Source organism: Anopheles darlingi, chromosome 2 (genome assembly GCF_943734745.1).
Source record: "Anopheles darlingi chromosome 2, idAnoDarlMG_H_01, whole genome shotgun sequence".
NCBI lineage: Eukaryota > Metazoa > Arthropoda > Insecta > Diptera > Culicidae > Anopheles > Anopheles darlingi.
Window position 1 is genome coordinate 58,173,464 of NC_064874.1, and position 22,893 is coordinate 58,196,356.

Consider the following 22,893-nt stretch of genomic DNA (forward strand, 5'->3'; position numbering starts at 1 on the left):
CCTGTTGAAGTTGAGGTGTTCCTGCTGTGTATGCTCTGCTACTGGTGCGCGGCTGTTGCTTGTACTACGATCGATGACCATCTGTGGCGATGCTTTACAACTGTCCGCGCGGTACCTTATCCTTTTCTTCTCCCCTTTTTTCCCCCTTTTGAAGTGTAGAACTATTGCAAGGCAAAAACCAGTTCCGGGACGGCCCTGCTCTCGGTTGAACTGTGCAATTATGTAGTGCGTGCGCGTGTATACGGACACAGCATAAGAAACGAGTGCAGCGCTGACAATAATCGTTGTCGATCGTTCGACGACAAGTGTGGTCGCCAGCGTTCGGTCTGCGCCGGCCTCTCGTCAGTTGATCAACAGAGCTTCCCCGAGAGAAGCGCACCAAGTGTCTACCTGTCTTGTTGTGTGTCAGCTCAGCGTTTGTCTTTTGTGCCTCGAGAATGTAATGTGAACGATTCCCGCGTGTTGAGAATGTCTACGGCGCCGGTAGTATCGATAGATACGGTCGATTCCTGTGCGATTGAAACTGGTATCAAGAAGTTGACCACGACGGAATTGCCTGGAACTGGCACGAGTTCGCTGGTGGAAGATGAAGGCTACAAGAAACTGTTCAGTAACGAAAGTGGGCCGCTATGGTTGGATCCGGAAGATCCCAGTGGTGGTGGCGTAGTAAATGGATTCCTCAACAGTACTCTGATCGGCGAGCATAGTCCCACGCTCGAGGATCGGGAGCAGCGATCGTCTGTGAGGTCAGAAAACAGTAGCAGCAACAACAGCGGCGGCGGCGGTCCAACTAGCTTACGACGATCGGCGTTTGCCCTGTTCGGTAGTGGTACCGATGATGATTACAAGGGCGGATTGCTTATCCCGGAGTCGCAGGATTCTGGCAGTGGACCATCATCCATCACGAACCGGCCGAGTGATTCGAGCCGTGGCTTCCAGAACACGTTCACCGTGCTGGAGCGACACCTACAGAGCAAGCATTTCCAGTTCCGACAGCTGCGACGCTTCCTACAGTACAACGAGTCGAACCAAACGCCAGTATTTTGTAATCTGCCGCCATCACTAAACAATAGTTCAAACTACTTAAGTAGTATTAGCGAGGAAAGTGGCGCCCCGACTGCGACGACGACGTCGAAGGCCACGATCGTCAGCGATGGTGGAAGTGATTGGAGCACCGGCAGAAGACGATCGCTAGGCCATCGTGAGCCTCATGAGGAGGAGGATCACGAGAAGCCCAGCTTTCTGGAGCTGGAACTGGAAGCTTCTGATCGGTTGCGACGATTGAAGGAACGTTTGGGTGGCAGTGTTCCCAACCTGCGAGACTGTGGTGGTGGTAGTGGTACTGGGTCGATCGATAAAATTGAATCCCCGCTAGCTAAAGCCCTGTACGGCATAAGCCTCGAGTCGCTGGCAAAGGCCGGCAGCGATCGGATACACCCGAATCCGGCGGTTTTCATCGATGAGGAAGACAAACGCAGCCAATCGGGCGAGTATCCCGATTATCCCTACTATGTAGCCCGTGCTGGTGATGGCCAACAGTACTTGAAGGTGGTGCGCAGTGGTAGCCGTGAACGGAGTGATAAAGGTAGGTCAAGGAAGCAGCGCAACCCGCTCCCCGGTGATAATTACGTTGTAATGAGACAGCGGTGCATCGACGAGTCAACGCGCTAGGAGAAGAGATCACCACATCCGTGTGTTGTTGTCAGAAGTAGGACGGCCTTGCATGTGGAACGTCGTCCCTATTATGCAACTAGATCATCGCGTGGTGCTGCTGTACCCCACCTCCACCTGTCGGGGGCAGCATAAAACATGTTCCGTAGAGCTCTACTACACGATGGTCGAGGTTAACATAAGTTAGCAGGAGATGAAGAGGCCCATCGCACGAGTCTGGCACACTGCCATCGTTGGTCGCGAAGACGCGCGAAGACGATATTTTGAAAATCATTTGTTCGGATTAGCCGCCGGGGTGTTGCAGCCGCATGATGTGCGATCGTCGTGTGCTGTGTCCGGTGTGCTCTTTCTATGTCGTCGCATTTTGTTACAAATTTATGAGAATTTCGGAAGCATTTTTAGTTCCCCCTCAAAAGATAAACACGAACCACCAAATGTTCATGGTTTGGCTTGGGGACCTGTATAGTAAATATCGAAACTAGCACTACATGGTCGCTGCGTTTTCGTTCCGTCATTATGTGGGATTGACGTATTTTCAAAATAAACGCGTTGCTAAATCCCCATATTCTAATCATTCTTTTTTTCTTTTTTATTTCAGGTGAGTAATCCATCCAATCGAACTGATATTCGTCCAAAGAGGAAGCGATAATGACAAGTAAGGTAGAATTAGTATAATGAATAACTTTGGCTTGTGTCGCCAAAGAATATTAACCGGTTCCCTGGAACAATCTCTTGAGATCAAGTTCTTGTATAGTTTCTCTCTAAAATTGCATGTATATTTTTACCTTGAAGTCCTGGCATTGCAACTATTAGATCCTACTGGAACGTTCGATGCCTGGGATTGATTTAGACGATCCTGTTTCATTAAAGACGCGGTCTTTCTTAAGACCGTTCGTGTCTTGCACCACATAAAACTCTTATCGATCTCATCGATTATGACGTGCCCTAAAGCTCCGACCAACTATCCCTTGTCACACCTTCTGAGAAACGATTCATTTATCCCCATCTCCTTATTGTCGTCCGCCAAATCCTCTCGATAGCGTGAGGCAGTTAATGGCGCCTCCGGATGGTGGGTGGTTCTTGTGACCTGGTTATAAGTTGCTTTCCATTTCCATTACACATCCACCGTTCGACCAACAGGTCAACAGCATCGCGAGCGAGAGCGTGCACCGTGATGCTAGCAAAATTGTTAGTTTGTGTTTCTCATCATCCTGTACCAACCGTAGGATGGGATCTCACGATCATGGACTGCTTCTCTAATGTGATCCTCGGAGGGAATGGGTTAAGATCGAGATCGAGGCGAAAAGTAGAAAGATAAAAGCGAAAGTAAACCGCCGCGAGTGACTGACCAAGATTGACGCCCCGTTTTTGCTACCGTTTGCGATACCATAATCGGTCCCGGGACTAGTTATCCATCAAAGGAAACGCACGAAAGGGCCACGCCAGCCACCGGCCCCATACCAGCCGTCCAATCGCTATAAGTGGCCGCCAACCCATATTTTGGCACCTCTCGTTGATACTAGATGGCAACATTTCAGCTCACAGTGTCAAAGTATTAACCATGATCGTTGCCGCGCCTACCTGTAATGATCAAGTGCTAACCACGGGAATTAGTTCCCCTCCATATCCTGGCAAGTGAAAGGAATGCTGGTTGGTTAGTGACTTCCCTATCACCAACCAACAAAACCTGATCATTATGTGGAGACTTTTTATCTATTAGTTATCTTTTCGACACCAGTCGCGCATGACCACTGCTATTGGCTGCCATAATCATAACTTTTGCGTGTGAAAAAGATGCTTTTAGCGATCCCTCATGGGAATCCTTTCTCCATCCTAGCTAACATTAGCGTTAGTGGCGGGGTGTCATCGTGTTCGCCAAAGGTTATCTGATATCTCAATTGCAGGTGATGACAAGGCAAGCATTGAAGAAGGAGAGTTCCTTATCGATTGCAGTGATACCTGAAGTACCAACGAGCCAGTCGATTCATTTCTCTTTCATCGAGAAAAGTGAAAGGAGTAGCCAAGGCTTTGTTTTGGTATCGATCTGGCCCCGCGGAAGCGGCGAAGCGACGAGAGAGGAACATCGGAACAGAACAGGCTTTTCCGGCGATCCACCAGAGACCACCAAACCAGCCAAGCGGACACCTCGATTAAACCGGTATCGTCGCCGCATCGTCATCAGTAGTGAACCGTTTGCGTAATAATGTCTTCCTTTGGTTCAACTGTCGAAACATGACGAATGTCGTGCACGATCGCAAGACACGCGGAGTGGCACGTACGTTCGACCGCGGTTGCGACGCATGCTGCTGGGTCAAAAACTTCCTTGTTGTTGCTGCCAATTGTGCCCGCACCGTTATCGCGCTGCTGTTCGCTTGGGTCCTCACAAGCATAGGAGGAAGCTGGTGGTGGCGAACCCCGTTGGTTTGGTGTGGTACAACCTGATTTTCGTCCAACTAAAAACCCACCCCTCACATGCACCCTTATGTGAGCCGTGGGCCCCCTTTCACTGGCCCGTGAGGCCAGGGGTCGCCTCGCTCACTGGCTGGTCCATTGGCTGTGGATTAAATTATGAGACCTCCAGGACCACTGGATGAGGTGATGGTGTGCTGCACCTTATCACGCTAGCAGGCGGCCAAACGGCCAGGCGGGTTTTATACGATCACGAGTGTCGTGGTAACGACACGACACATCCCAACAACAAGTACCGCCATCATCGCCTACTCTTGGGAGCTGTTAGGAAACGGGACAGCCGGCAATAAACCCGTCAAATGAGCTGTGAGATCGTCGCGCAGATACACACACGTTGGTTACTTTCTTTCACTAATAACGATGAGAATCATTATATCGTCAGTTAGTGTAATATCGTTGGGACTCTCCTTTTCGTGGTTTTTTTTTGTCGCGTTGTTGTTACTATTCGTCATTAGTAAATGCATTGCATAACGTGTTATCTAAGCAATCGTGACTCGTTTACGTGGTAACGATTGGCATCTTCGGCAATTCGGCATTGGCAAGTCGAATTAGAAGATGAGAATTTGCTGGTTGCTTTTCTTCGTTTCGTTGCGAATTCCGCCATCGGGAATGCCAAACGATGGGGGTAGAGGGGACATCGCAGAGTCCAACACTGATCCCACTGATCAATGCGTGAACATTTTAACATCGTTTACGGTGCGGAAGTTAATAATGATGAGTTTATGGTTTGATTGTTCCTGCTGCTGTGCATCAACCGTGGCCTCATTTCGTTTTCAAGTTCAATTTCATATTTCGTTTACCAATTTCCACTCCGCCGCCGCCGCCGAATCGCCGCGTCGAGCCCTTTTCACTTTGGCCTAGACACTTCCGGTGGACTGCTGGTGGTGGTGGTCGTCGAACAGTTCATGCATGATGCAGCCAGACGAGGTTCATAGATTCATAATTTCTTTGGGGGGAAAATCCATTACACACTCCCCCCGAAAAGGAAAACCTCAGCCAAGATGAACGAGTTGTGAGTGGAAAACGTCATTCACTGTCGGAAGCAGCTTAAGACGGATGAGCAGCAGCAGAAAGGAAAGGTGTACGAGAGGAAATTTTAATTTTCCAATTGGTTCAATTGGATGGTGGTGGTCACGCGGTGGCCGACGGTGTAGATGCCAGCGATACCGGTGATGCAGAAGCATTTCATTAGAGGAATACATTTTCCACTTCCACTTATCACTCGCACTCAAGATGAATTTTCCCTAACTTAACCGCGTGCTCCTTATGCCAATTCTACTGCACGGTTTGCGAAATCCGCGGCGGCAAGATTTATGTTTTGAAAAATCGGTTTGCATCTGGTTTTGGCTCGCCGACTGAAGACCCGCCTGGTCTGGTGTGAGTTCCGTTGAAGAGGTGCACTTATACGGCGGAAAGCGAAATTGTGGATAATGCATTTTACATTTGCGTTTTATTGGTCACTCATTGCGGCCAGTAAGAGTAAGACATTGAGTAATGATAACCGAAAGATGCTTTGTTAGATACACTCGAGATGCATTAGTGATCTTGTCGATATTGTTACAATATAGCGATTAACGCGAGCTCGGATGTGCGTAGTTTTGCGATGAAATTAGTATAACTTCCATCATCATTTTGCGAGTTTTAATGTGAAAACTTGGAAAACAGCTTTGAGCCTTTTCCGAAGACACGCTTTCGTGTGCCGGGTTCATATCATGCAGGTCGTTGAATCTAAATCAGCTGGCAGCCGAACGTTGAGTTGATTGTGAGGGAAATGTTGTCCTCGCTCCATTAATAGATATAACATTTTCCATGCTATCACAACATGAACAAACTTTTCCAACATTTTTTGTTCGCTTGTGATTTTTGTCCCTAGACTGGCCGCGAGTTCGTCCTTCGACGTAAAGTTATTAGCCGGGAAATTCCATCGATCGATATTCTAATTTCATCCACGCGCCTAGCGGTGCGGGAACTTTGATTCTTTGCTGATGCCCCAGTTCGTGTCCACCACTAGGGAATTGCGTGACCGGTCAGCTGTGCGACACCTTATCCAACGGCGGTCAGGTCAGCCGGCGTCCTTCGGTCAATACTGGCCATTTCATTTACATAAACCGCATAAACCGTAATTAAGGGTTCGCCGGGGGATCCAACGGCTGAATTGAAAAAAAGTGTGAGCAAAATTTCTGCTCTATTTTCTCGAGTCCGATATCTAACTTTCGCTACTCTCCGCATGGTGGCGCTGAGTGGTTATTTCGTTCGAGCAGTCGCTGCGAAGGCGGTGGCGTATAAACCGGATCCAGGAGTCGAAAGTTCCGAGAAACGAACCCCGGTACTTGCGACTCCTAAAGCCGCCGTGATGTAAACGACGAAGCCCTGTACAGTGATGCTCGATAAAATATACGCGTTTTGTATACAGAAAGGCAGAATGTTGAGCTAAAAATGGCCTGCATGACACTGTAACGGTGTTTTTGTTTGGAAGTTGATGCAAAAAGTGGGAAGTTTTTAACATTTTTGGAGCAAATTTCGTAAATTTCTTCATAAATTAAGGTGATAAGAGCAAATTAGCATCGTTTGCAACTCCCGCCGTTGTTCGCCTTACAAAAGTGGGTCGGAAAAGTGTGAAAAACGTAGAGAACCGCAGCAAATATCGAGGTGTACTCCTACTCCTACTGCTTTTTACTACTCTACTACCACACACTACTACTTGTACTACTCTATTGCGCAAACTCTGATAAACCCGAACGAAAAGGCATCGCGGATCCAGCGCGATTTTAAGGTGTCGTGCATTTCAAGTGTTTTACGGTAAAAGATTGCCCTCCAGATCCCGGAATCCCGTTTGAGGGCAAAATTCGTGTTTTAGTGAAGAAGAATCGAATGGATGTAAAATTCTCGTGTTCGTGGAAAAAACGAGTTATGTGATCGTGTATGAATGTGCTGTTCAAAAGCGAGGTGGTGGGGCGGTGCGTAGTTTGCGTTGAGTGGCATCATCGATGAGCTCGTTGGCTGGAAATTTCAAGGCCAGCATTGCGTATGCAACTGATGAAGTGAGCATTCTGGGTCGAAGCAGCTGCTCCACTACACGGAAGGATATTGAGAAGGATCTCCGTTGGCGTTGTGCTGTGTCGCGGTGTCCTTTCACCATAGTAGAGTTTAAACCATAAGGCAGGTTGTTTTTATCATTTCCACCTTAAATTCAATCTTGTTATGTTCATTTACCACATTGTTTCCATGTGAAGCTTATCCGTTTTTCAGTTTTTTTTGTTTTACCTCAACTCCTAACCGCGCTTTCGGCCATGAACCTCGCCATTCTCAAAAACTGGATTAACGGATTGCAAACCGCTGGCGTAGCGGCATGACCGACACCGTTCCACTTCCTTCACCGGGTACCGGAAGTTGAAGGTCATCCAAGTAGCGCCGCCTGTATGATGTAGTACAGTGTGGAATCGATTCCCAGTTGCTAGCGGTAACCGGTTGGCCGGTTCCTTCCGGATACGCCATCCCGTACAGACTGCCGGTCGAGCTGGCAGTTCGCAAGGATGAATATTTCATGCAAATGAGCCCCAACTCGTCCGTGTTTGATGGAGTAATTGGTCGATGCTTTGGCGCGTATCGTGTGCTTTACCTGCTGTACCGTACTCTTTTACTTGATCGATCCTTGGAGCTAACTCCAAACGAAGTAAGCCAGTAAAGTGAGGTAATGATCGTGAATTTCACACTCGATGCTCCAACCGCTGGCAAAGTGAAGTAGCCCGCTTCTGTGTTGTTGCACTGTTATATCAGGGGCCAACGCACGATCGAACGGCCAGAGCATCACACGCAGACCCCAAAGCATCAAGGTTTTATGTACCATTGGGAGTAAATATGGTTTGCTCCACGGATATACTTTAATCAACTTCAATTGAGGTGAACCAGCGCGCGGACAATGTCGCCCTCGAAAATGATTGCGTCATGGCATTTTGGCGATGGCACCGCATGCTTCGATAAGATCTCAACGGTTTACTGTGTTCTACCTAGAACAACGCTACAGTTAATGAGATCAATTTATCATTCCAAATGATTGCAATTTCTTTTCTCCAATTAACACCGCCTCGTATTACGGAATGATTAATGGATTCTTTTTTATCGGGATATTTTAGGTTTTATCGCACACATTTATTAATTGAAACAGAACAACAAATCAAGATGCTTCGTGAACATGGTTTCCACTTCGAAGGACAGTGACGGGTGCTGCAAAGAAAATCAATTCTTCCTACTGGATACTCCATTTGCTCTACTGATGATGATGGTGGATCCCTCTCACTGGCCACACTGATGGTATGTGGTTTCACGGTTCCGTGCGCAAATTTCGTGCACAACAAACCACCAACACCATCGGCCGAGCTTCCCCACCCCTCATCACCATCAGTCCGTGCCCAATTCACCGACCCTGATACATCGGCTGGCCATGGACGGTCGAACCGACTTCCCGAACCGCTGGTCGGCGGCTTGTCTCAGTCTGTGACTGCGTATCGTATCGTTCCGACAGACTGGCTAACAATCGCTCAAGCATTATGTCATCGATACTTCTCGAACCTACCCACCGGCCGGGCCAAACCCAAAGACGAATAGCAGCCGAGCGGCTTGTTGCGCCCGCACACGGACACCACGGAGAGAAGGATCATCACGGAGCGGCGGAGGAGAGCCTTTTCGATTTTTCCATTTTATCGCATTTTCCACCAACTGGTGGGCCACCCCAGTGTGTGTGTGCGTGCGTGTATATTGTGCAAAGTGGTGCAACAATGGATGGCATCCATCGTGACCTCACACGTCGCTCGGTTTCGGAGTGGTCTGTGTGGGTGGTAGACATTACTGGATAATTGCCACTCACTACACGATGCTCTGCTCCTCGCGAGAAGTGATCCTCTCTAGCTGCAGCGCTTCGGATCGTTTACGTGAATCACCGACCATCGCTCTTGGGCTTTCCAAGGTTTTGCTAGCGATGACGCGTGATACAGCTCGAGACACGACGCGTCTCTCTCTTCGCCGCGTATTACACGAATCAGCGCTCTTCGCTTCGCGCACGAGTGTTCGTTTCATGGCCCATCCCTCCATGTCCACAGCGTGGCGGCGACAGTAAATGTAATTTCCGGCGACATGTTTATTAGATCGTGCGAGCACGAGTTTCCATTTCATCCGTACAAAGCTAATAACAAATTGAGCGAATTGGTTCGAATTGGTGTCCCACTAGGAACACGTGCGCGCACACCCTATTGATTGAGTTTTCCACACGCTCACGACGTTTCCTTTCGTTTGCCTGATGGTTCAGCGAATAAACGTAAATGGAATCGTTTGTTTGCACTGAGGACATTTATATGGGAAACATAAGACGCACCGCTCGGTATCGGGTTGTCTGCGATTGTCAGTCGCTTTTTACAAGATTCTGACGGAAGGCTTTTGACGCCAAGCGTTGCAGTTCCGCATGAAATCCGATAACTACTTGGTGAAGCATAGAATGAACATCTTAAATCGTAATCGCCCCGTCACAATCCTTTTCCAAATCTACACAATCTCAAAAATGGACATACGATATCGCATACCTATCTGCTTTCGGTCACAGTTTGTTGGTTCTATTGTTTCATGCTCACGTTTTTTACTCGCGCTTTTCAAAGCCTATCAAGTGCACACTCTTGCTGGCCACAAACCAACCAGATAGTATCAGGCTGGCAGAGCTGCAGAGTTATTGCCCATCGAATATGGCGCATTACACTCCATAACAGATAACAAGATCAGCATTTGCCCGATCCTTCGACGGGGATATACGTTTGTACTCTGTTCAGACCTTCATACATTGATAAATCATAACACAGGCAGGCAGCACGAAAAAGGAAAGTATATGCAATCGGCACTGGCAGAGACAGTTTCTTCCTCTCAGGTTGTATCTCTCTATCTCTCTGGCTCAGTCGAACAATTCGAGCAGAAGGACCTCGGACATCGCATGTCCGTAATAACGACATCGATTATTGTGTAACGTCGTGCGATGTCAGTGTGGAGATGACGGCCCGCTGCGTTACCTTTCCTCATGTCATCATGGCTTGTGATCTATTTTGCCTCTTTTTTGTGCGAAAATAGTATCGGGAGCAGCCTGCGCCCGCGGCAGGGTGGAAAGAGAGGGAACGGAACGGTTTTTAAAACAGTTTCGACAAACATGTCCCTCTGGAGTAACAGCATCTCCTCCGAGCCAGAGTGAAAGTGTGCTGGGTTGCGGCCTGAAAGAGAACGGAAACCATCGGCCCCTCTGGGACGTGATCGAAACAGGGGAGAATGCCGCGCACATTATGTTGGCACCAGTTGTCCTGATGTTTCTCGACACGCAGTGTCGCCCTTACGTCGGGGGATGGAGTCGATGAACCGATCGGTGTATGTCGATCTTCGATCACGACCAAGCTCTGGTGGCTTGGCTTAGTGGCTGAGGTATTTAATTTCACTTTTAATTCTGCAACGATCCGCGTTCGCGTTCGTGTCAATATTTGGCGTCACGTTCGATCATGGCGCAATCGAATGTGAAATGGGAAATCAAAGAGATTAAGTCATTCGCGGAGAGAACGGCCTCCGAAAGTGAAGTAATTGGTTTGGGTGGTGTCGCTCAGGGCGCTATCAAAAGCAGTCACTGTTAATGTCACTGACCGCAATCAAAAGGGGCAGCATAAAAATGCACCAACTGTTTGTTTGCACCTGGTTGTGGTTGGTGTGAAATTGAATTCTCCAGAGCCCCAGGTCACTGTTAAACTGTTGACTATCACATCAAAACTGAATGAGGGAGGTCGCGTTTTAACAATTCACGCACCACATGACGGTTAGTTTGGTCATTGCTTATCGTAAGTATTACACCTCTAGGCCCACAGGAGCCGGCCACATTGCGGTTCTCAGAGCCGGCCTGTCGATTGTTTTATTTATTGTCCACGCCTTTTAACTAATGCTAGGTCGGTACCAGCACATAAGGAGCGCAAGATGATGGGCTACAATTATGTGCGAAAGATTGGTCCCCGCGAGCACGAAATTCCAAGCTACCGATTGTAGACCCACCACGATATTGCACAATCGAACACAATGTTTTCTTGCGTCGGACGGTCCGCCCAATTGCTACCCTTTCCGTTGGTGCTGGTCAGCACAATCCGTTTAAAGCGTTTTATCTATCGCAGAAGATGGGCGCAAGATAGTGGCAAACGTTGGGTAATTGCAGGGAAGCTGAATAGGGAGCAGCAGCAGCAGCAGCTTAGAGGCCAATTTATAGATCCCCCGAATGGCAAATGTCGCAGAGAGGAGTTGGGCTCGTTGATTGTCTGTTTTACTGCTTCAGCCATCGGGATAACTCTTGGCGGCGTTTGATTACTGGGCGAGGTCCGCACTGGCAGGCAGTGAGTTATGAATGATCGAAAATGGGTTTGCTGGTCAGTATTCTCCAGTAGCTTCCAGTAGCTCCCTAACTCTACCGAAGAAGGAGGGCTTTAACGACGAAAAGGGAAAGTTCTCTTACCTTCCACCGGCGTGCCAGTATGGTCAACCGCCGGGCCGGGCTTCGAGGTTAATTAAAGCAACACTTCGGGTCATCGCATAGTAGACACCACAGGTTCGCGATCGCTTGAGTAACGGTTCATTATATGCAAAACTACTTCACACCGTGGCCAGGGTCGGCGGTTCGTAGGCTTCATCTGTGACACACCTTGCCTAGTGGCCAATTAATCGACAGCTACAGCTGGCCCGTCCCGTCCCGTCCCATCCCGGTTGGGCGGGAGTAGATAACGAAGAGAAAACAAACCGAAATCCCTCCACCAACCCACTGGGGGTGTCGTTTGTGGCTAAGACAAGAATCGCTCAATTATGCTCAAACCCCTGACGATGGTGGGTGGCCACGACGAGCACGAGCTGATGCTGCACTGTCTGGATGTCGTGTCGCACCTTAAAATCACTCTCACTGTTCGCGCGCTGGTCACCGATATGATGATGTCTTCTGTGAAACTCTTCCATTGTTCCACAATCAAGCTGCAGCAGCAGCATCCAGGTGTGGAGGTGGTATGCGATGCGCCGCGACGAGATGTTAAATTCCGAGGCATTATGATAAGTTGCTGTGGTGTGTCTCACCTTGACGTCGTCGTTCGCGCGAACAACGATGCTGCGCACCACCTTGATGATGATGGTTTACGATGGAAATCGAGATCAGCACGGGTGCGATGATGGTGGTGAAGCCGCACAAGAAAGCTCGCGTGATAACGTCCACGATGGACGCATCGGATGGACGGTCGAAACAGTTTGGTCTTGTCCTTTTGAACACGCCAAAAAGAAGCTGGAAGACGAATCCCGCGCAGCCAGTGAGCGATCATCATCGTCTTGTGCGGGTAGCGCTTCAGAAACAAAGGAGCGAGCTTTTGGCGCATTAACATTTCCGCTGTGAGGCTGCGCAATTTGGCGCACCCACCACCGGGCTGGTATGATTTAGCAACCCTCCGCTTCCTGACATCCATTTGCTGTGTTCGGTCAACAATTAATGTTTCTTGTTTGTTCTCTAACCCCCACAGAGAGAGAGAGAGAGACACTCCGCATAGGTGGTAGAAACACATCCTCCCACGGTACAGTGCGGTGGTGGTGGTTTGGACACTTTGTTTGCCGGTTGTAAGGAATCATGATAAACAATGATTTTGCCCTAGAAATGTCATGCCACTTTTTCATCCCTTTAGATGATGGGTCGGAGAGCTGTGACATGATGCTGTTGTCTCAGCCAGGTTTTGGCTACGACATAACCGAATTTGGAAACAATTTGATCTGGTGATAGTTTTGACACTTCCCGTTGTCATCTCAATTGAAAGGCAATTAATCATCTTAATGCTTTGGGGGTTGCAAAATGAGCTTCAGAGAGGCTATTGTTTGCTAATTCTAATTGGCTAGATGAAAAGTTAATCATTGTCGCCTGTTTTTTTGGAGTGGAAGGCATGGAATTAGGAAAAAAAATACAAGACACTACTACTACTTAATAAGAGATCCCTTGATTTATTATTCGTTTTCGATTTCGATCTACTTTAGTGGCCAATAATAGGAAATGAACATAACAAAATGAAAGCAGAGTTGAAAACAGAATAATGAGAGTAACGCATTATTTCAAATTCTAGTCTAATGCATACTTACAACATTTCGTGCTCCAACAATGTGAACAGGATTTGATTTCTCGATCAAATGTCAACCATTTTAAATTGCGTCTGTGTATGAGTCATCGGCGAGTAGCACGTAAGACATTACATTCCGGACGTCTCTAATCTCTCTCTAAAAGCACCCCCAAAGTGAAAGGCGAGGAAACGGATCATAAAATTCAAACGAACTCAAATGCAAAACGCTAGAATAGAGTAGTAGCACCTGCTGCTGACACCCCAAACGTTGCAAAAGAAGGTGTGTTGGGTCAGGCCGGAAAGTAAACTAGGCCACGCCAAATGTTATTCGTTGGGCTCATTTCCCGTTTGTTTTCTTACCAGCAAACAGCAGAGTCTTCTTGAGAACAACCCAAACGAGAGGGAGAGAGGCTCGTTGGTTGGAGGATATCGATTTTCCAATCCAGGTCCAAACTGGTAATTTCAGAACAGCCTTGATATCGATTTTACTTTCAATGGGCCTCTGCGCGGGTTGTTTAGTGCATTTGTATCTTGATAGGAAGCCTTTTCACTTTCACTGTGGGTTTGTTCTTGTGTCTTCTATTTCTATTTCGCTTGACTGTCTCACCCATAGAGCTGTGCGTGATTGCACACCTGTCCCGTTCCGCCCCGTTTGGTCACATCCTGTCGCATGTTATGTGATAATTATGCTCATGAGCAATCTTCACACAGCGCTGGTGGCTGGGCGAGCGGTTACGGCAAATGATCGCATGATGGATGAATGGATCTCGGTCCTAAGTGTCTCCCCTTATTCACCTCCAATTAATCGCCCTTAGGCGCCACTTGAGACCTCTATGAGACGCAGGCCTGGTGGTGGTACTAATTAGTTCGAATCACATGTTGGTTTTGTGTGTGCCGAAGGGAAATTCCAAATGACTAGTGGCTGGCCCACCTTTTTCTGCTTTGCGCAGGGGTTAGGGCGGAAAGATTATGCTTCAAACGGAACGGAATTATCGAATTGTGGGCAGCAGCTTTGGCGAGCTTGGCGAGCCCCTTACCACCATTGCATTTTCGGTGCTTTTCGATCGCTTCAGAGTTCGACGTCTGTGCGCAATTATGCAATTTGACCGGTGATCCGGCGGAGACGGGTAAAACGGTCGGAAATCACAAGTTAGCGTCGAACCTTCCGATTGGGTTTGTTCGCTTCCCTAAATCCCACCACCTTTGTTGCTGACCGATGACCGCGCCGGAGCGAATTTTGGTAACGGGTCGATCGATGTTTTGCATGCTGTTGTTGTGCGCGCATTTATTTGGATGGTTTCCTCTCAATACTTGATTTATCTCGTACGCCATATAGATGGTGTGATTGCATGTTTTACACATCCAACATTAAGTTCGTGTTAACTGGGGTCTCCTGGAAAGGAGAGACTTTGAGAGAAGGCATTTTATTTATTTTCACCATTTTGTTTTCAACATTTTATGTTAAAACAACATGTTTAACAAAGCATGACAATGCATTTCATTTTAAACCTTCTTTCAACTGCAAAACAAAACGTAAACCAAAAAAGCGTAACCTCAGAGAGTTTTATCAAATTTGTTGTATTTATATTAAATGATTTTTAAGCTCGTGGTGTTACGCAAACTCGAAATATTCTTGTTGTTTTACTGAAATTTAGAAAATCTATTCAATAGTGTTCCATTATCTAACGGAAGAATTTCATGCAGGACCTGATTTTAACATGTTTGATAATTGAGCACTAAGCCAGATGTTGAGTAACGATTAATATTATATATATATTTATATTTATTTAAACTTCTTTTCTCAAACCTCTACTTACGTTCTTCAAATTTGTAGTTCAGTATCAGCGATACGATATGGAATTGATATCCCGAATTGTTAGCAAAACTATTGCAACACATCCGTCGATGTCGAGGGATGTCGTCGATCAATTGGTTGGCGCAACCAAAAACACACTACTAACGGAATATTTGATTAACGATCCAAACGAAGGCGAGCCTACGGCGGGGGGTGCAACCTAAATATTCATCGAAATTCAACACAAAAATGGACAACCAATTTCGATTGGCATCTTACCAATGAGAGACACATAAAAGGCAACCCACTAGTGTGTGTTTGCTACTGCAATTTACCATTTTCTCCTCGAGAGAGGGGAATGAGTGGAGGCTCGTTGGCGAATGCCCGGTTATTGGCTGGCCAGATATTTTCATTTTAAAACAGCTACCGGTGTCGTTGGCGGGCGACGCTTTTGCGATGGGAAAGTGTTGTTTGTTAATCACGTATCGATGGAGTATTTGCACACAGATTCATCGATCGATTGGTAATGCGTTCAGATTTATCTTCGTAGATGATCGTTGAAACCCAGGTGAAATGTTATGTTTAGATAGGATAACTTATGCAGCGCTTCATCCAATCATTTATTCCAGCTTCAGCACACCAAGCTTCTCGGCTGTCGTTTTTCATTGAATTGAAATAACTTTGAACGATGATCGAGGAGGGGACAAGCGTCGACGGCAATAAATTGTCGATGTCCAACAATAATTTATAGCCACCTCTTCGCGAGGCGCCAGATTCTGCGGCTCTAAGCTGCGGTTTTCAACTGTCACTCTGCGGCATCGGCAGCAGCTTCCTGTACCGGCGATCGTCGGTTCTTCGTCGAGAGGAAAAGCAATGACAAACAGCACAATGCACCAAGACCCCTCCACACACACACGTGTGAATGCCGTTGGAGAAGACCAATAGTTTCCGATGAGGCCCAGCCATTTGGGAGGCGAGATAAGTAATTACTTTCTCCCAAAAGGTGACGTCGCGGAAATTTCATTTTCCCAAGCCCCCTACATTCGCAGAGGAATTTCTTTCGTTTTTCGTCACTTGTCCCGGGAAAATAGTTTCCGACAGTTCCGCGATACGAAGTCAGCGGAGAGGGCAAGCATCTCTCCTCTAATCTTTATCGTGCGTAATTAAATATGTATGATCCCGAGCTGAGCGTATCAGAAGTTCGTTTGTTTGTAAATGAAGCTTCACGGCCGTTCGGCGTGGTCATTTTCGGACATTTCGGCGGTGTGGACACGATCGCACTTATCTCACTCTAGAGTCCGCATCGCACATCAGTTACACAGACGCGACCGCAAGATACATGGTGGCAGCGACGGTCGCGGAGTTTCTGGCGCAAAATTCACGAAATTTTCCTGCGAGCAGTTCGTCAAATCGCACGACGTTAACCTGCTGCGTGATAAATCTCGTTTTAGCTCCTCCATGATGGACAGGGAAAATATGTTAAGGCCTCTGTAAAGGGGATGTGATCTCTTTTTTTTCTCTCTCTTGTGGAATCCAGTAAAACCGTGTCGTAGGAACCATTTAGCAAACAGTCAGGCAGACAGGCAGTAGTGGAAAAGTGTGTTAATTAGTTGCAGCAGTTGGTGCCACAGTGGAGGCGGCGAATGAGATCAGGAAGAACACTTTTGGCAGTGTGATAAGTACAAGTTGGATAAATTGAGAGAGAGATCTTCTTTGTCTGAATCTCGCAGTGCAGACACTTCCAGATAATATCTAGCTAATGCGCTCTTCATTTACAGTACTTCATAAAGAAAGCTGATTGATCAAACAGTTGACAACTGGCGGAGGATCGGGAATTCATCAACGTGAGTTGTTATCCCGAAAAGACAACGTTTCAGTCAATATTTTCCTTTCACCTTGCAATTGATTGTGATATAGGGACGAAGCTCACCCTCCCCTGGCCAGATCCATCGATCTACCTGTTCGGGAATTAATGTTGCTAGCCCTCGACCTCCTGCCGTTCACGATGATGAAAGTAAAGAGAAATGGGAACCACTTGTCGTCATATTTGATGCAATGCAATGTTTATCAATGTGTGACATAAAAACAGGTTTCTTTTTCAATTATTCCCTACGTCCTACGTAGTTTCGTCCACCGGAAATTCGCCCACACCAAAACCAACCACCCTTTCTGCAGACATACCCTCCCACTTTATGCTGAAAGATGATCGCCATTCTCTCTCTCCTAGTGTATCTCTCTCTTATGATTCCCCAGATGAGTAATTCGTTTGTTTACTTTTACTTGTTTGGCAAAGAAGCAGCATTCCACCACCGGTCTTTACCCTTCTTGTGGTCCATGCTGTACTCGCTAAAGAGTAGATCCGCTTGGTGGAAATTCTCAAGTGAGCATCTGAGAGCTGCACTCCGTTTCTTTCAACCTTGTGGAGCCCACGGAAGAGACCGACCCCCCCCCCCCCCCCCCCCCATACCGGTGGGTTGGTTCGTGATTCTCGTACTGTCCTCGCTCTCGGGCTCGCTCGCTCGCGTTGCTGTTGTTGTGGAATTGCGTTTTCCGATGGCTTTCCCTCCAGTTTGGTGTCTGCGCGAGCAATGAAGCCCCCAATCCTCGGCTCCGGTGCGCCTGGTGTCGCCGGCAGCTTCTCAGTTTTCTCGAACCGTTCCGGCGCGATGCATCGTGGTCTCACTTTGTAGCCAGCTCCTGTGCTCTCTGTTGTGCCTCCGCGTCTGCGTTTGTTATTATGTTTCGTAAATCACCTCTCCCAATCGAATAGTATTTTGTGTGCGTTTGTTGTGCAGTTTGTTTAAGCAACAGATTAAAATATTGAATTCAAGTTCATACTGTACTGTGACAACTTTTATAAAAACCGTCTTAAAGCAAATTGTGTAAAGTGCATGTGCGCTTTGGATGCGCTTGATGCGTACACCGAAATATTCAACAGAGATGATGTGTACCTAGCAGTGCTCCTCCGTGCTGAAGGTGTTAAATGTAGAGTGACATACATATCGTAACCGAAAAACAGCACTATTTGAACAACAAAATGAACGAAATGGCCGAAATGGTGTTGGGCACAAAGGTGTTCCAGACTATCAGCAACATGGAGTACTTCATAACCAGTTGAGTACCGGGGAAATCTCTCTCTTCTATCTACTCACTAACAACGAATCGAATCGCTCGATCGAGATCGAGAAAGAGCTACTAATCCACAAGATGTGGTGATAATAATGGTTTAAACGGAGACATTTTTCTCCCCACAAAATTTCCAACAATTTCCTAGCCGTTAAAACATCCGGCGTGCCTGATTTCGGCTTCACCTTTTGAATGTTGCCTCCGTGAGGTGAGGAAAGTGAACCCCTCATCGTGCTGGCGGTTAATTTGGAATCATTAGCACCGAACCGAAGTTGCGTTCAACTCGGTGATAAATGGAATACATCTCTGCGTCTATCGCAATGCAATACTTTTGCGGAACGAACATTTATGATGTTGGCGTTGCTGCGATGATGGGGTGGTAACGTACGACAGAGAGCGTTCAGAGAAAGGTTGCATTTCTCGGTATTGCAACGTGGGATGGCTAAAACTCATCAATCTTTCCCGATGGTTAAATGCCCGAAAAGTGGTCTACGAGGAGAATTGTGTTTCAGGCAGAAAGCAGTGCCGGATAAATATACGAATGGATGGTTGGTTGAGTTCCCTTCACCAATCTTGAATCGGTTGCTTAGTGCGACAGTAGCGCCCTGCTGCACGTAAACCGTGCGTCTTCTTTCCCTAATTACGGTGATAATTGGGCTACAATGTTATGCCAAGATGGATGGATCCATTTTCCTATGACCACCACCACCGTTGCCTGCCGGTACATAGGACGCATTTTTCCATGCACTCGTAGGTTTTTCCTCTCTACGTTGTAAAAAGGCCACAGAAGGGCAAACACATCCCATTTGTCGTGCCCCTCGTGTTTCGCCTAATGAGAAGATCATCATTCAAAAAGCCGTACGATGATCATTATGGAACACGACGTACAAACGGGCTCGGCTGATTATCGAAAAGAAGACGTGTTTTATCGCTTTTATCTCCCGGACCGGACCGGCAGAGCGTCTAATTCCGCGCAATAGAGCGCTTGTGGATCGTGTTTTGGTTGATGTCTATTTCGTGGTTTGTTTTCTTTTCGTTTTTTTCCGTTTGCATTACCATCTCTTCCGTTTCGTTTTCCATGGAAAAGAAAATTCCTTCATTTTCCCATTTGGCTAGCTTCACACCATCTTTGTTTTGTTGTTTAGTTTTTTTCTTTTACTTAATAATAACCGTTTTTCATCATCGAGAGCAGCGCGCTACCAAGCGGGGGTGCTAATTCTTTTCCCCCTTTTTTCGCATCATCACCATCATATCCAGCCCGTGGCTACATAAGTGAAGCTCATTTGAATATGTTCCAGTTATGTGTGTGTGTTTGCGGCAGCGCGCGAGCTCCATTATGAAGTTGTTTTGTAAAAAAGGGAAATTGTCGAGAAAAGTGTGTGCTTCGTGAACTGTTGAACCCTAGAGTACTGCTACGGGTATCCGCGAAAGAAAGCAACACACATCCAGCGCTCGCGGGCCGTGATATCATGTGCTTCTTCATCATTCCAAGCATACCCAACACCCGCACCAGGGGTGGTCCTATACAGCAGCTTACGGAATGCTCATCGAATGCGCTAGTCGGTTATTTATGCGTGTGAAAATTAAATACCTCCTCACCACCCCGGGACGAAGAGCGACGAGCTGGGGTGTTGTGATGGTTTCGGATCAAACCGCCACAACCTCTATTACCATCCGCGTCTCTCGATGATATTGAGTAATTACGCACAACGCGCGTACACACCTTCCTTATGCCCACGCACAACTTCCAAGAAATTATCGAAATCATTGTTACCAGTACGGCGGCGGCGGTGTTGTGTTGCTGCCAGACATCCATGCATGCAAAATCGTTGATAAAATCTTGGCAAACAGTGATTGAGTTGAGAGGTGGGCTTGATGATGAAATCATCAGCTCCGCAGCATTATCAATCCACGCGCTGATAATAGGGATCTGAATTTTTTCCCCCGGTCTGCCAATACCGTGCACAAAAGTTCCATTGTGGAAAACACCGTAAAACATCCGTCTTATAATGATAGTTGCAACGTTTTGAATTGCTGTTGCACAGAGAGAGAGATAGAGAGAGATTACACAGACATGTGCCTTTTTTTGAGATGAAGAAATGCGCCAGCGATTTTGCAAGGAAATAAACCAGACAGAAAAAACACTTTGACCACATGTGTCGGCACCGGTGAAGTGCCTCAATACTACGTACGTGCCAGCAGTAACGGCTGCTGGCGGCTGGCTGTTCGGAAACGATGGATGAAGGTACGACACCGCCGAGTGGTGGTAGCGTCGAGGTGGTGATGGAGGATGAGGAGTACGAAAAGTCTTCCTCGACACCCTCAGACTTTGAAGTGTTTGACTACGAGGACATTCACGCGGTGCCTGGCGCAGCAGAGTATCATCCCGATCACCGAAGAAGGTGTCATCCCGGACTGCACGGCAGGAGCAGCGATGACGATGAAGCCGACAGTGGAGCAGGTGGTGGTACACCTTTGAACCTTGAGCTGGCCCAACTGCTCACGCAAGGCATCGTGACGAAGGCGAAGGCTAACTTTGGTATCTCGAAAAACATCGAAACGCTCGAACGTAGCACGATCGAGCTGGAAAGCACTTCCGATACGACGCCTTCTCTTCCTCTTCGATCACGCAGCAGCAGCAGCACCAATGCCTTCGCTTCCGGTAGTAGCTACGAACGTGACCCGGATCTGTACCTACGCCGCTCCGATGATGATGTTGATGATTATGGTGGTGGCTCCCAGTTACACGATGATGCGATCGATTTCGTGCCACTCGACCAAAGTGATCATCATCCAGGACGGCAACCAGGACGAAGTCGACGACAACGAAACCACACGCAAGATCCTTTGCCATTGGAACAGGAGCATGAAATGGTGTTTGAAACGAACACACCCAACAGTAGTAGCACGTGCGCCGCGGGGATGACCGATGGAAGTGGTTTGTTCCGTTACATCGAACCGACCACCTCGTATCATTCGGTTTGCGGTGGTGCCTATGACAGCGAACGCATGATGTTTGAAGGTATTTAATGCTGCGTTATTTTGCGCCCAGTTGAATGCTTTCCATGTGCACTCTTTTTCTGTTGCATTTCATTATGCTTAATCATGAGTTGCAAAAGAGACACACTCCTCACTGCTTCATATCGTCGTCTTTCAGTAGCAGTAGTTGCGCATCTCTTTAGTTTTTGAAGCACTTTTGTTTAACATCTTTTTCCATCTACAGCACACGATTCTTCGATAATGAGGTAGATGTCAGGAGGGATCGATATGGCATTGCATGAGATTTGATTGACTGACGCTAGCGGTAAGCGCGCGCGGATGTGGAAGCGCTTCTAATTGAAATCGACGGAATCGATCGAGCGCCCTTCGGTTTGATGTCAAGTTTGTCTCAGTTCATGCTCGCTCGCTCGCGTGTCATGCTGATCGCCTCATGCCGATCAAATAGCTGATCGCTCTATCGTTGCAAGCCATCCAGCGACTCTCCAGGCCATTCATGACGGCAAGATGTGGATGTGGTAAAGTTGGCTGCAGCACCACCGGCGCACCGTTGAAGGCAGAATTCGTCTATGGTTAATCAATTTGTACTGGCTTATCTTCTAGTCTGCCATTCCCGATGAAAGGCCGCCCCCGGGGTGCTCTGGAATGACCGTGGTGAGATGACAAACATGGCCAGCAACAACAACCATCTACCTGCCCTTGCGGGGACACGTTGATTGATCATCTTCTTCCCATGGCACACCACAAGCGCGCAATAATGCTGTCGGCCACGGGACGCCCTGGGATAACTCTATTCCACGAGGCGAACGTGTCCATGCATTGCGCGAATGTGGACAGAGAGTCGGCACATTATTGATTACGTACTTATACCTGTCCCGTTTGTTAACGTGTGGAGGTGTGTACAGCAAATTTCTTGTCGCGATCAATTTTTATGTTGTGATCGCATCAGGTCGTCAGAAAGCACGCCAGGAGAGGCTGCTGCTTAACGGAATGGGAACCAATTGGTTCGATAAAGTTCCATCGTTAGTGCCACTTGCTTAGCAGCAGCAATTGCAGACGATGCTTTTTCTACGACTTGTAGTAACACTTTCGCGTGGATCCCCTCCTTGGTACTCGGACATTTAGAGAGAAAATCGTCGTTTTCCTCGCCAAGACGCCGCGTCGCGTATCACATATCACACCACGGAGAGACATATCCTGCAAAAAAAAGAAAACAAGCAACATGTTTCTTGTGGCTTATTGCCTGGCCACAGAGGGTGTCCATGGATGGAGCATGTTCTGTCCTTCCGGCCGGCCTGCCAGCAGCGTGACCGATTAGCCACACGCTATACACCACGACCCCTCTGGTCTGGTTGATTTATCGAACATTTAGATAAACAGTTACTCATTGAAGTGCCCCAAAACCGGTTGGCATTTGAGGTGCACATCACTGGGTGCACCTCGTGGAACGCAAGACTTCAGTGCCGTATCAAACGACGAACCCTTGCGAGGATGGTTTTCCGTTTATTTTTTGTCTTTCGCCCACGGATTTCCAATCAGCGCTTTCGAGCGCTTCCTTGCCCGAAGGTGAAGCAGTATCGTGTTTCTTCCTGTGTGTGAGCCCAGCCAGAGCGGAGAGAAGAAGCCCGGTAGCGCAGTGTCATACAGGTGGCAACCTAGAAACCTTCATTCCCGAAAGCAGGTCATCGTCCCCGTCGTCCGCTC

General features: G+C 47.6%; 1 protein-coding gene across 10 annotated transcripts in view; it reads left to right on the forward strand.

The window, feature by feature from the left end:
* The window catches only part of LOC125949902 (trafficking kinesin-binding protein milt), an 85,659-nt gene that overhangs the window by 36,697 nt on the left and 26,069 nt on the right, over nt 1-22,893 (forward strand). The window contains exon 2 of one of the 10 annotated variants that reach the window (XM_049677369.1): nt 155-1,585. The exons of 6 other annotated variants lie outside the window; for them this stretch is intronic. In XM_049677369.1, coding sequence (XP_049533326.1) covers nt 469-1,585 — 1,117 coding nt within the window. In that variant the 5' untranslated portion in view covers nt 155-468. Of the gene's footprint in view, nt 1-154; nt 1,586-4,667; nt 7,300-17,523; nt 21,215-22,893 lie in introns of those variants that run through there. 3 more of the 10 variants (XM_049677367.1, XM_049677378.1, XM_049677370.1) reach the window with 3 other exon arrangements.